Source organism: Lynx rufus, unplaced genomic scaffold (assembly GCF_022079265.1).
Source record: "Lynx rufus isolate CCGP_SWC_20201006 ecotype Redwood Valley unplaced genomic scaffold, mLynRuf1.p SCAF_15, whole genome shotgun sequence".
In the NCBI taxonomy this organism is placed as follows: domain Eukaryota; kingdom Metazoa; phylum Chordata; class Mammalia; order Carnivora; family Felidae; genus Lynx; species Lynx rufus.
In genome coordinates, this window is record NW_025814829.1 from 10206597 (window position 1) to 10220945 (window position 14349).

Genomic DNA, 14349 nt, shown 5'->3' on the forward strand with positions numbered 1-14349 from the left:
AGTGCTTACAAGGATTCATATTTAAACTTACCCAGGTTTCTTGAGTTCAGGAACTATGTCTTCTACATCCTGGGCACCTTGTTATCGGAGCGTAGCAATACCTGCTCTCTGTATGCGGTTGGAGTCAACAATCTTGTGTCTAATCAGGGTGACTAGTTATAAAGAACCTATGATAGCTAATATAGTGTCACTTAGAAATGTCTTTTTAAGGCGAATTTTCAGGTTTCAGGACTTCTTGTTGAAGTGTGTTACATACAGACAGCTGTGGTGTTTACTTGCATTTTAAGAACTTATAATAATTCTTAAGCGGTAAATATATCTTCACCTTATTTTATTAAAAGTGAACAGAAATTATTTTCCCCATGTTTTAGCCCATAAGCACCACTTATTCTCTTGGGAATAAACCACTCCTTTGAATGTTCCAATTTCAAATTCAGAGTAACAAATTCTTACGTGACACTAGGGATTTCTTCTGGTCATAGAAAACACCTTAGACCTGTGTATTTTACAGCAATCATTTTTTTTCAGCTACACCCTTCCTCCCAAAGTTCTTAAAAGGTACCTTTTTAAATGTTTTATATATTTTTAAAGTTTTTGTCTGCCTTACCCACATTTCATGAAAATTATCATAACTAGACATGAGATACATACATCTTTTACGTGATTTGATCTTTATTAATGATAGAGTTTGGCGTATAACCTGATGGGACAACGACCTAGTGGTAGCAGGTGTCATTGATTTTGTTTTGTTTGTTGAAAAAGATAGAATTTTTATTAATAATACATTGTTGGGTGGGAGAGAGGGAGAATGTAATAGGTAGGTAATTGCTACCAAGAAAGTAAAATACAGAATGCAGAAGTCTTAATCACTTTCTGGTTCTAAATGTTTGTTTGGAATGTATCAGTTGTACTATAGGAAACAGTCATACTTCCTAGCTTCTATAGGTAAACATCAGTTACCTGCTGGGTTATGTAAAGAAATAATCTCACTTAATCTGCACAATAACATTGCAATCAAAGTATTATCATTCCCAGCTCACAGATGAAAAACCTGAGATTTAGAATATTAAGTAACTTAGTAAAGAGCACACTACTTGGGATTCTCTCTCTCTGCCCCTCCCTCGCTCTGTCTGTCTCTCTCTCAAAATAAATAAATAAAAACTTTCAAAAATATATTTTAAAAAATTACAAAAATATGATATTTTTTGTAAATATTGCAACTATTAGATTTTGTTTATTGTGCAATGCAAAATCGTTTTCAGTATGTGGTCATCTTTTAATTTTTAAACATTTAGCCAATAAAGATTGTATCATTATCTGGAAATCTTGCAAATATGCTTTCCCCTTAAAGTTCAACAACATGTGTGTTTTTTATTCATATGCCTATATTTGTAGAATTTGTGTGGGGTGATGAAAGGTACTACAATAAAAAGTGTTTTGGCAAAGAAAAAAGGCTTTTTGAGGTAAATATTGCTATTCTTAATGGGTCTCCTCTTCTGTGTTTTAAGAATAATTGTAACTAGGGCGACTGAGCGGCTCAGTTGGTTACGCATCTGACTTGGGCTCAGGTCATGCTCTCAGTCTGTGAGCTTGAGCTGGGCTTTGGGGAAGCTCCTGCTCTGCTTTGGGTGAAATATGAACCTCACGTCGGGTGAGCTCCCTTCCCTCTCTCTCTCTTTCTCTCTGCCCCTTGCTCTCTTGCACCCCCCAAAACAAAATAATAGTTATAATTAAATTTTACTAAATTTCACCAATATTCTGAAAAATTTGCCTCATGTAAGCTTTTCAGGAAAGCATCTAATATAGACGATGAAATAAATGTCATGACGAGATTTTGAGTAGCCCTCATCTCATTTTAAGCCTAATTTCTAATTCTTCTGAACCTTGAATGTAATTCATTTGTGTAGAAGAGGAAGATAAAACCCTCAGTATTTTCCAGTATCTCAGACATGATACTATTTGAAAAGGGGTTTGTTCAAGTTTGGAAGGATGGTGGTGGTGCAGCTCGGTGAGTTCACTGAAGGTGATTCTCGTACAAAACCAGGCAGCCTCTTTAGTTTAACATTGAGCTAAAACCAGAGCTTCTGCCCAAAGTCAGCACATACTGCTTTTCAGAATATTCTGGCCAATTCTGATTTGAAGAGGTGTTGGAGGAAAAGCGGTGGCCTACCTTTCACGAAAATGAGCAACAAATACCCCAACTGATGATAAATGAAATATCGACATGTATAATTGGAATGTACCGTTTGGATTTGGAACCAATCTAGATGGGGGAAAGAGTGTGATTTCTTCCAGGCTGCACATCACATAAAATCCAAGGGTAAAAAAACCCTCGAACAATTGTAAATAATCCATCAAGGGATCAATTTGTATGTCCGTGCAGTATTTTTCCTTACGGGCATGATACTTGTAAGAGCTTCACATTATCTTAGAATAACAACTCAGTTTCTCTGGCCACTGAGACAAATGAATGAACTCTTAAATATATACGTTAATTTTAATAATTTTCTTTTTTATCAGAAGATCACAACTACACCCTTCTGAATCGCACACGAGTCATGCACAGTGGTGAGGAGACCGACATTTGGGTGCTCATCGAGGGCTTGGTTCCTTTCACTAACTATACTGTACAAGTGCATGTTTCCAATAGCCAAGGCGGCTTGAGAAGTGACCCCGTAACAATTGCAATGCCACCAGGGGGTAAGTCTATAAACAAGGTTTGTTACACAAATTTATATAAATGCTCTACGAAGTCGTCAAGTCTACTGAGCACTTGTTTATTGTGTGAATAATTTTTTGTTTTCGAACTTGGAGGCTCAGTTGTGTTTCTGGTGTTTGGATTGTCATTGTTTTGTTTTACTGAGACCGTTTTGTTGATTTTTATTAATGTTTTTGTCGAGACTGCTTTCATCTTGCACTGTGTGTATATGTAGGTATATGTCACACACATATATCTCTTGCTGTTCATGTTAAAAAGACTGGGAAATGTTTTTTTTGTTTGTTTGTTTGGAGATTTCATTTAGACTCAAAATGTATATTTTCCTTCTTTTTTTTTTAGTTTTGTTAATGTTTATTTTTGACAGAGAGAGGCAGAGTGTGAGCAGGGGAGGGGCAGAGAGAGGGAGACACAGAATCAAAGCAGGCTCCAGACTCTCAGCTATCAGCACAGAGCCTGATGCGGGGCTCGAACTCATGAGCCATGAGATCATGCCCTGAGCTGAAGTCGGACACTTAACTGACAGAGCCACCCAGGCGCCCCTCAAAATTTATATTTTCAATTTGAGCTTTGGTTCTCATTCCTGGTTTTTCAAAGAGCCTTATATATCTAAACCTTTCCAGATGCCGAAAAAGGCCAGTGTGCAGGTTATACAATAGGAACACTACCCATACCACTGGAAAAATACATTTAACTTCCATGTCCTAATGATTAGAGTTCAATAGTGTCACTTTTATATGTGATACAATCCAGATATATTTCATTTTAACTATTTGTATGAAAAGATGACTTATTTAGAATTATTATTTTGGCCTGTAGTCAATTCCACCTTGTTTTAACTATTTGTGGGGCTAATTGCTGAAAAGAACACTCCCTCTCATATTGATATGTACAGCCCTTTAACAAAAAACATTTCTCAAAATAGTAAGAGTGTGATTCTCAATTGAGTGTTCAGAAATTTATGATTTCTGAAAATACTGAGGCAAATGGAATCTAACAGCCTCAAGAAGGAGGTGCTCTGGACAAAGGGAGCACGTCACTATGTTGTTAACCAGTGGGACTGGATAAATATCTCTCCCATCAGAAAGGGTATGAAAGCAGCAAAAATCTCATTGCTGGTGGAAAATTAAGGGTTAACCTGCAATGTGTATGGAACCCTTCTCCCAAGGAAAGATTCAATACCTCCTGTATCATAAAAAGCACTCATCATTATCCATCTTTCATGACATTATAAGACTCAATGAATAGATGTTTACCAAAACACGTGAAACTCTATATGGCAGAAGCTGCATTGTTTAAGAATGTGTGAAAGAGACAGAGCTGAACAGCTCAGAGTCATATCTCATAAACCAATAAAAAGGGGGACTGAATTTAGATAGGGGCTTGTTTAAGAATTGAGGCCAAAAATACAATACAAAACAAAATCAAGAAATGAAACCTTGAGTATTCATATTTTCATTTTTAAATCTAACTCAACATGCTAGAAGTGATACAACATCTGATGACTTAGGGCACCTGGTGGCTCAGTTGGTGAAGCATCCAACTTCAGCTCAGGTCATGAGCTCCAGGTTTGTGGGTTCAAGCCCTGCCAAGGGCTCTGTGCTGCCAGTTCAGAGCTTGGAGCCTGCTTCAGATTCTGTGTCTTAGTCTCTCTCTGCCCCTCCCTCACTCACACTCTGTCTCTGTCTCTGTCTCTCTCTCTCTCTCTCTCAAAAATAAAGAAACATTCAAAAGAAATTTTTTTTAAAAAAGAACGTTTGATGACTCTATATGTTGGTATATAATACTTTTAAAATTAAAGAGTAATTAGTGCTTTAATGGAGATTTTTTAATTACATAGCAATACCTTCCTAATAGGATATATGGGAATTTAATGACTTATATATTCTTTTCATGGCATTCTCACTGATTTAGATGGTTTGTAATGTACAGCAAGCTGTGTCTCATTCATAAAATAAGGCTGATTTAATTCACTGTTCATCTGTTTAGGAACGCCTAATAATTTGTGGTAAATCTGTGTGTGTGTGTGTGTGTGTGTGTGTGTGTGTGTGTGCGTGTGTATAATATTCAGTTAAACATAGCAAGCACCTAATGCCAGTTCAATACAGTCTGTACCTGTATCTGTTAGTGGTTAGTAGAAGAATTAATATTATGCAAACAGGAAGAAACTAAAAATTTTTCTAGTGGTACAGTAGAACTGAAGTCAACTGCTGAGTTCACTTCTATCTCTACTCTGTGGAGGCTTATTCATGCCATTGCACACTGTTCTGAAGGCTCATATTCTCTGGGTATGTTGCAATCATTCACTTGCCACAGTCAGAAATCGAGATTTGGGGAGATGTCACTTCACCCAAAGAGGAAGCAAAATGTCTTCAAAGACAGACAGTGATTTGCTCAAGTTTATTACAGCCATTAGGACAGACTTTTTTTTCATCATTAGATTGTTGTTGATTACAATTAGGAAACTTATAGCTTTGAAATTATCTTTTTTATGACCTTGTGGCAGTTTAAAGGTGACACCTCATTGATTAAATAGGTTTTAGTTCATGCTTCCTTTTACTTAATGATCTGAAAACATATTATCCTGATTTACACATAAAATCATGCTGAAAAGCATGTGGCATTCACTAGAATATGTGTGTTTAAGTAGAATTAAATTAGTACTGAGAGTTATTAAAGAAATCTTCCATGCCTTTGTCCAGTGAACTGTGCTTCGTACTGAAATGAATAATAAATGAACCGATGTACAGAAGTGAACCAACTTATGGGCAGAAAAGGTTCTATATGCTATTTACTTTTCCATTATATTTGGATTGTTACCATTATTGCCATTTCCTTGATTTCAATATTAGGTCTCTTTTATGGTGATGTTAAATTCCTACTATTTTTTCAATGCTGGGTTATGCAAGATGTGTAATGATAGTACCCTCAGCTATGATTTCTTCTCGGTGTAGTTTAAAAATATAATAATGGAAGGCTTAAGCAAAACAGAAATGCTCATTTTTTTTTAATCAAATGTTTGCTATCAAATGTAGACCAGGAAAACTTCCTTTACCCTCTAGATCTGGCCAAGTCCTACTCATATTTTTAGGTTTCAATTTAGAAATAAGGCCTTCAGAAAGTTATCTTTTACCAACCGAGACTGAGATAGGGCCCTCAGGTATCCTATAGTACAAGCACATTATTTTGAAATGGCCTATCTGATTGACTGTCACAATCACTGGTTATAAGGAGCTACACAGCAGGGACTGTTTTGTATTCACTTTTTTTTAATGTTTATTTATTTATTTTGAGAGAAAGAGAGAGGGAGAAAGAGAATCTCAAGCAGGCCCTGCACTGACAGCCCACATGGGGCTAGAGCTTAGGAATCCTGAGATCATGATCTGAACCAAAATCAAGTGTCCATGCTTAACCAACTGAGCCACCCAGGGGCCCCTCATGTTATCTTCAGGGCCTAGACCAAATCTGCATCATAGGTGCATAACAAATAATTGGTGAGTGAATGAATAAATCAGGCAGTCAGGATAGCTTAATTAACCATTTTAAATTGTAAACTTATCATGGCTCAGACCTGTTCATGCCTCATTTTCGATCCCAGCAACCTTATATTGTAACCAGCTGTGGAAAATGTGACCTCCTCTGAAGGTAGTATCCAATGTAGGAATGCTCTGATCATGCAGATGCAACCTGGGGCCCAGACTGCAAGGAGGGCACAGAGATTGGAGGTAAGAAATAGCCTCAAGTTGCAACAACCCATCACTCTTTGACTCCCTCCCTATAGTGGTGACTTAGGTAAGCATAGATTTAACAGTTAGCATAGGAATTTGGAAAGAGGTGAGGGGACAGGGTGCAAAAACTCTTACCCTGCTATGTCATCTGTTATTTGATGGTTATGAAACATCTATTTTGATACTGGCTTTCTCTATTTTTCTGATGAGAAAAAAATATGATTAATATGCAGTTTATACTTCAATAAAGCTGGAAAAAAATTTTGAGAACCAATAAACCCTGATTAATTCCATCAGGTCTTCCTTTTTCATTGTGTTGTGTTGTTTAATAACATTTTATCAAAAAATAAAGCTCTTAACTTTGACCAAACAAATGAAAAATATGATTAAACAACCTGATAAACGCAAGTTATTTTGAAGATGGAAATTAAGGCAAGTGAGACCACACAGCCAACAGCTCAGCCCGTAGGTGCACAGAGACAAACCCCGATAGCATACACTTTTTATTTTAAAAATATATTTGAAATATTAATCGGTCAACTGCAAGAGTCTGGGAGTTATTTTTCCTTCATGTTTCCTTCATAACATATCTCTACCCACTTCTGTGTACTCAGGTTTTTGTGTTTCTACAACTACTATATTTCTTGGTTGTTTGTAATAACAATGCTCCTATTTAGCACGAAGATACTCTTAGAAATGAAGAATATATTTAATCTGAGCTCTTGAATAGCATTATAGTGAAGGTTCAAGAGTTCTAGGGAAAAAATTAAAAAAATAAAAATGGAATCCAAATGTTAATCCATAAATATGAAACTTTCCTATGACCTTTACCCCTTCAAGGTCTGGAGTTACTAATGGGGTTAGGATTTCAACTCTTAATGGTGCTCAGTGCATTAGTGTTTTGTATGCATGGAATTCAGCATTCAGTTTAATAAGTGGTTGACATTGGTGATGTCCCTTAATTTGCTTAAATCTAATTGGCTCTTTTATCAGTCAAACCTGTATGGATTGGCAATTGATCAGAAAGGGTCAGCCATGACTCTGCATGTAGTTAAACAATGGAACCACCAGTTAAAGTCACAGTTGCATGATAATAAGCAAAGGAAGAACAAATGAGCTTAGAGGAGGAAGGCAAAGAAGCTTAGAAGTTTTGCAGGATCTTCAAGTTCAGAACAAAGGCATTATAGAGTATATAAATTTTAAATACACTGCATTTTGCCTCCAGACTTAAACCTTTTTTTTCCAGATGAACTGAAATCTTGTCTGAAACTGTCTTTGTTACATCAAAGAACTACTCAGAAAGCTAAAAGAGACAGAAGAAGCATAAAAGGGCATAGTTTAAAATGATTAGTGACAAATTCCGTACTGACGAGCTAGAAACAGATTTTTTATGAAACTTTTATATTTTTCCAAAAGGAATAATTTTATTCTATTTATCTTTTTCTGAACTGCTTTATTGTAACAGTGAAAGGAACTCAGAGCCACCTAAGTTTGTGAACTTAATCCGGTTTTCTACGACAGTAAATAATTTGTCATTTGTGCCTTCAAATTGATGAGAATTATTATAATCTACAAACTTCATAAAAATACCAAGCTTGAGGAACATGTTTCTTTTCCAAAGGTGGGTTATTAGAGAATCAAAAACGGAGAGAAGAAAAACAGTTGTAGGTGGTTTGTTTTAGAATTTGTTGGAATTTGTTTCTCTTCCCTTGACCCGTATCCTACCCCTGATCACCTAAAACAGTAATGAAATAAAAGGAGGGCAACCTGTTTGGAATTAATAGTTAGGCACATTGTAAAAGCATAGAGTTTGGAAACCCACAAACCTAGATTCGAATGCACCTCCTTCACTCTCTGGCTGTGCATCTATGAGTAACCCACAGATATATCTGAGCCTCAGTTTGTTCATCCATAAAACAGTCTCAGTGGTAATTCCCATATGATAGAGGATTAAACAACACAACTCATATAGCTTAGCACAGTGCCTATCTGGATAAACATTTGGTGCTTGCTACCTTCTTGGTTCTATTTTACTGCTAAGACTCCTTTGAGGTCTCTTGTGATATTGTGATTCATAAAAAACACAAGTGTGGTCTTTGTCCCCAGTTCTGACCCAGAGCTCCTAGATCCCTTGGAATTTCCTAGGTGATGAGAGCTATAAAGGTGTCTTTTGTTATGTTGCTAAGGTTACTCTTGGACCTCACCTAAGGGTGTAAGTTGGTTGCCAGTGGTGTGAAGCAGAGAAGTTTGGAATTTTCATCCTACTTCCTGTCCTGGGGGGCGGGGGGCGGGTAGGGAGGAGAAGGGAGCAGGCTGGAAGTTGGATCAATCTCCAATGGTCAATTATTTAGTCAGTAGGTAGGTAAGGAAGGCTCCATAAGAACCCAATAAGGATGTAGTTCAGAGAGCTTCCAAGTTGGTGAACATAAGGATATTAGGGGAGTCGGCGGGGGGTGGTGCCTGGGTGGCTCAGTCAGTTAAGCATCTGACTCTTGGTTTGGGCTCAGGTCATGATCTCACAGTTCATGGCTTCAAGCCATGTTTGGGATTCTCTCTCTCTCCCTCTCTCTCTGCCCTTCCCCAGCTCACACTCCTGCTCTCTCTCTCTCTCTCTCTCTCTCTCAAAATAAATAAATAAACTTAAAAAAAAAAGAGCATATGGCTATTTGAGGAGAATGTCCAGTTTGAATAGGGCATGGAAGCTCCGTGCCCATAAATCTTGCCCTATGCATCCCTTCCCTCCTGGGTTATATCCCTTGTAATAAACCAGCAGTCTAGTGAGTAAATAGGTTTCCTGAGTTCTGTGAGCTGTTCTAGCAAATTAAACCTAAGGAGGGGTCATGGGAATCTCTGATTTATAGCTGTTTTGTCAGAAGCACGGGTGACAACTTGTATGTGTGTGATTCAGTCTTGTGGGACTGAACTCTTACTCTGTGGAATCTAACACTATCTCCAGGTAGTTAGTGTCAGAACTGAGTTGAGTTATAAGACATCCCGCTGATGTCCAGCACCATTGGAATTGGGTGTATAGAACCCTTTACCTCTGAAAGCTTGTGAACAAGTGAAAACCAGAGTCTTTTACACGCTGGGAAGATCTCCTACATTTTGTCCTCTTATATCTCAATTTCCATGTACATTCACCACGAGCATTGACATAAATATGGACAGGCCACTAGCCCTGCTAAGGATGGGATGGTTGTAGTGTGGGGATGACAAAGTAAGCAAGAAGCATAAAAAGTAATTTTCCTTTGGAAATAGCTTTAATACCTCCCTCCATGACCTCTGGATCATAATGTATAAATGATTTTTACATCAAGCTTTCATTGGTTATCTTGGGATTTCAATGGGCAGAAAAGGAGCACATTTTTTCTTAATAGAACCTCTTCTGTATTCATATCGAGACACTTATTAGATACAATTTTTATGACTATTTTTTATTTCTCTTATATGTATATTTTATTCATAAGTAAATGCTTTCATAACTTTGTTAATGCTAGGCAAAAGAGAGGAGTTTGAAACTTTTACTCAATGTTTTTTCACCAGTTCTTTGTTTTCCCTAAATATATATTTTAAAAAATTGAATCTTGGAATTAAAAGTTTATTTCCTTTTTCATTGAATAGGAAAGATTGGTAGTTGCTCAGATAATACACTTTTGAATAACTAAATGAAAATCTTTGCTTTTTCTAAAATTTTCAATATTTTTATTTATTTTTGAGAGAGAGGGAGAGAGAGACACAGAGCACGAGTGGGGTAGGTCAGAGAGAAAGGCAGACAGAATCTGAGGCAAGCTCCAGGCTCTGAGCTGTCAGGACAGAGCCCAACATGGAGCTCGAACCCATGGACCACAGAATCATGATTTGAGCCAAAGTCAGACACTCAACTAACTGAGCCTCCCAGGCACCTAAAAATCTTTGCTTTTCGAAATGTAACATAATGCTTGCTCAATAATATTGCTAAAAGAATAATATGCTAGCCACTTATTTTTCACAGATTGAAGTATGGAATTAATTTTTGTTTAGACATAAAAAGACTGGGATGCTTTTACGCTTATCTCTTACTATGTAACAAGCCACCCCAAAACTTAGCGATTTAATACAACCACTCTTTATTATTTCTCATGATCGTACAAATTGTTGGTCTTAGAAAATATAATGAAGTCCCCCGGAAAATACAATGAAGCTGCAAACTTTTGCCCTTGAACTGGAGTAGTTGAGTATCCATCTTGGTATATTACCGAATAAATGGAGATTAGAAAAATTAATCCAGCGAATCAGTTAAGAGTAGGTAGGTAAAGAGAGTGCCTACTGTATACCAGAAGGAAAGGTAAAGCGTAAAATGGAGCTGAATGATGATCCACCCTGGGGACAGCCTACCCTAGTGGAGGGACAGGACAATGCTATCAAATTCTCTTAGGTTACATGTTACAATAGCTCTGCCTTTGAAAGAAAAGAGAAAGAAATCATTGATCATACTCCTTCCATTGATTAGAACAGGGCCTGAGAGTTTTGGCATGAAGTGCTCAGTGAATTCATTTTTCTCCTTCAGTTTTTAAAGGCAAGTACTGAATTTTCTCTCCTTTTTTCTCAACAGAAATCCCTAAGACCTTTTAAAAAAAAATGGTGTGGGTCATGCTATGGACCAACCATAAAGAGAATGATATCATTTTATGGCAGAAGCCCTAAGAGAATTAGAAGCATTTAGAAGCTCAAAAAGCAGGGAGAGACCAAAAAACAAATAAACACAAAATAATAAGAATTGCAAATGTAAATTCCGTTTTGTCTTATACTTTCCTCGTTCTCTATAGCAGAGTACTATAAACTATTTTTATGCCTTTTAAAATCTCTATTTAGTAGTACAATGTCCAATATAGTACATTTTTATGACATTAATAGTTGTAAAAATTGTAAAAGTTTGCTCGCAGAGTGCAAATAAAGGTTCCATCAGCATGTACTTTCTATGTTTCATGTGCTGTGAATCCACTGTATGAGGTGTTAAGTTGAAACTTCAGCATGTGGGTGGCCATGAGATATCTTAAAGATGAAAAGAATAGAAAGGAATGGCAATTTAAAAAATAAACTGTAGGTTAGAAATGAAATAAATAGGCTAAAATGGTATATTATCTTATTCAGGGGGAAAGGAAAGATTTTGAAGGAAAGATGAAATTAACTGCACTTTTAATTAATTAATTAATGTCTTTATTTTAATGTTTGTTTGTTTATTTATTTAAAAAATGTAAAGTTTATTTATATTTGGGAGACAGAGAGACAGAGGGCAAGCAGGGGAGGGGCTGAGAAAGACAGAGACAGAATCTGAAGCAGGCTCCAGGCTCTGAGTTGTCAGCACAGAGCCCTACATGGGGCTCAAAGCCACAAACCCTGAGATCATGACATGAGCTGAAGTTGGATGCTTACCCGAATTTGCCACCCAGGCACCCCTATTTTAATATTTATTTTTGAGAGAGAGAGAAAAAAAGAAAACACAAGCGGGGGAGGGACACAGAGAGACAGAGACTCCCACGCAGGCTCTGAGCTATCAGCACAAAGCCCTAGGTGGGACTCGAATCCACAAACTACAAGATCATGACCTGAGCTGAAGTCAGATGCTCAAAGGACTGAGCCACCCAGGTGCCCCATAACTGCCTTTTAAAATGTAAAAGCCACAATGAAGATACAAGGTTGTGAGGAATTGCATTCTTTAAAACAACAACATTACATCACATAAACAGATGATTTGTCTTTACTTTCAGTATATATGTTTTAAATGTTTATTTATTCTTGAGAGAGAGAGCACAAGTGGCAACGGGCAGAGAGAGAAGAGAGAGAAGTCCAAGCAGGCTCTGCACTGTCAGCATAGAGCCCAACACGGGGCTTGATCTTACAAACCCTGAGATATGACCTGAGTTGAAATCAAGAGTGAGATGCTTAACTGATTGAGACACGCAGGTGCCCCTCTTTACCTTCAGTATATTAAACGCTTCACAATTTATATTGCATTCAGTCCATATGAATCTGTAGAGTAGTTTGTGCATAATGTTTTACTTCTGTGTATGTCTTCGAAATGTGCTATTTTCCCCCTGGAAAAATCAATCCGTTGAAGGTAATAAAGTAGGCAGATGCAATGAATAAATGGCATTTAAATTCTTAATAAAATAAATAGTGTACTTTTGAAAACATATGCCAGGCCATTTAGTTTAACCTATGCTTAATCCCAGATATGTTATGATAACGGAACCAAAGTATTTGTATCTGTCTCAAACATGCTCTCAAATCTTTTCATGAAAAATCTTACCTTTACCTTTTAAGAATTGTTAGTTCACCTTGCTCTTTGTGTGTGTGTGTGTGTGTGCGCGCGCGCGTGTGTGCATGTGTGTTTGTAAAATTACATTACATAAGCCAAGGAGCAGGATAAATTTCTATTTCATAATTTGTGAAAATTTTCCTCAATCTTCATGTCACCATCCTGACAATGAGCTTCCTCCTTATAAAAACACTGTAGAAAGGGACTAACTTCTGAGCCCTGAAGAAGATGGAATTGGAACTTTGAAGTGTGCTTGCTATGGACTCAACAAGCCTCCAGGAAAGGGCTGCCAGCTTCCCACATTTGCATACTCTCCTGTGGTTTGTGTAGAAATACACACACCCACACACAATTAAGTGCTATCTTTAGAGCATCCTGGGGCAAGAGGGAGAGACAAAAAAAAAAAAAAAAAAAGAAAGAAAGAAAGAAAAAGAAATCACATTTTTCCTACTTTACCAGGGGAGAGAGGTGGGAAGTATTATCTCTGTAAGTTCCATTGATATTTAAAATCATATTTTTCTAAAAAGAATAAGTACAATTCCCTTTTCTGTTTTTTATCTTGGAATAAAGGTTATCTGTAACTTTAAGTTTAAAAAAAATCATGTCTGTCTGACTGGCTCTGCAGTTTAAAAGCAACTTGAAGTTTTATTTGAATTCTTATAGTGCCCTAAAGAAATTTTTGCTTTATTTTGTAAAAATAATATCTTATTCTTTTCTTTTTCCTTTGTTATCCTAGACAGAATCTATGCCTGACTTGCATACAATTCTATGAGCATTTACTTGTCTGTATAAACACTTTTAGAAAAGTGACACAAGTTCTTAATATATCATAGGTACTTATAGGCCATATTTCCATCTCTTTTCATTAGGAAGCTCTAGAAAATCTTTATTGTATCTCTACGAAGGGAGAAAAGTTCTAGAGTTTTGTTAAAACTTAATGAACAACAGACTGTGACAACAGTAAACACATTCACTGTAGCCACTATGATATTCATGATTATTCATTAATTGGGACAAATGAAACTAGAAATGTGAGGGTATCTAGTGCTTACTTTATGAGAGCAATCCTCTCATACACTTGGACAATCACTTGAGAATTTACACTGCCTTCCATTTTTATTCAGATGTTTCCTGTGTATGTACAATGCTCATCTACTAGAGTATAAATCCATGCTAAGGATGGAATGAGTGGGTGAACAGTTGTAGATAGAAGTAGTCATAATGGATCTGCTCTCTTTTGTTTCTTTCCTTTTATTCCCTCCCTCATTCCCTCCCTTCTTCCCTTTTTTCCTTCCTTCCTCCCTCCCTTCCCTCCTTCCTTTCATCCCTCCTTCCTTCCTTCCCTTCTTCCCTCCCTCCTTCCTTCCTTTCCTTTTTCTTTCCCTCTTTCCTTCCTGCCTTCCTGCCTCCCTGCCTCCCTCCCTCCCCTTCTTTCCAAATTCCCTCTCTCAATTATCTTGGCCCTAGGCACTTGGTAGGAAATTAGTAATGTTTACTGTCATGCCTCCAAGGAGTCATAGTGGCCTTGTGTTATTTTTGTACCCAACTGTGCCCTCACCCTTCCCACTCTTTCTTTTGATGACACTGCTCTAATTTCCCCCTGGGCA

General features: G+C 37.2%; 1 protein-coding gene across 1 annotated transcript in view; it reads left to right on the plus strand.

Annotated features, from left to right (window-relative positions):
* The window catches only part of USH2A (usherin), a 754837-nt gene that overhangs the window by 449124 nt on the left and 291364 nt on the right, over positions 1 to 14349 (plus strand). Inside the window, exon 37 of the mRNA XM_047077230.1 lies at positions 2521 to 2700. Coding sequence (XP_046933186.1) covers positions 2521 to 2700 — 180 coding nt within the window. The remainder of the gene's footprint in view (positions 1 to 2520; positions 2701 to 14349) is intronic.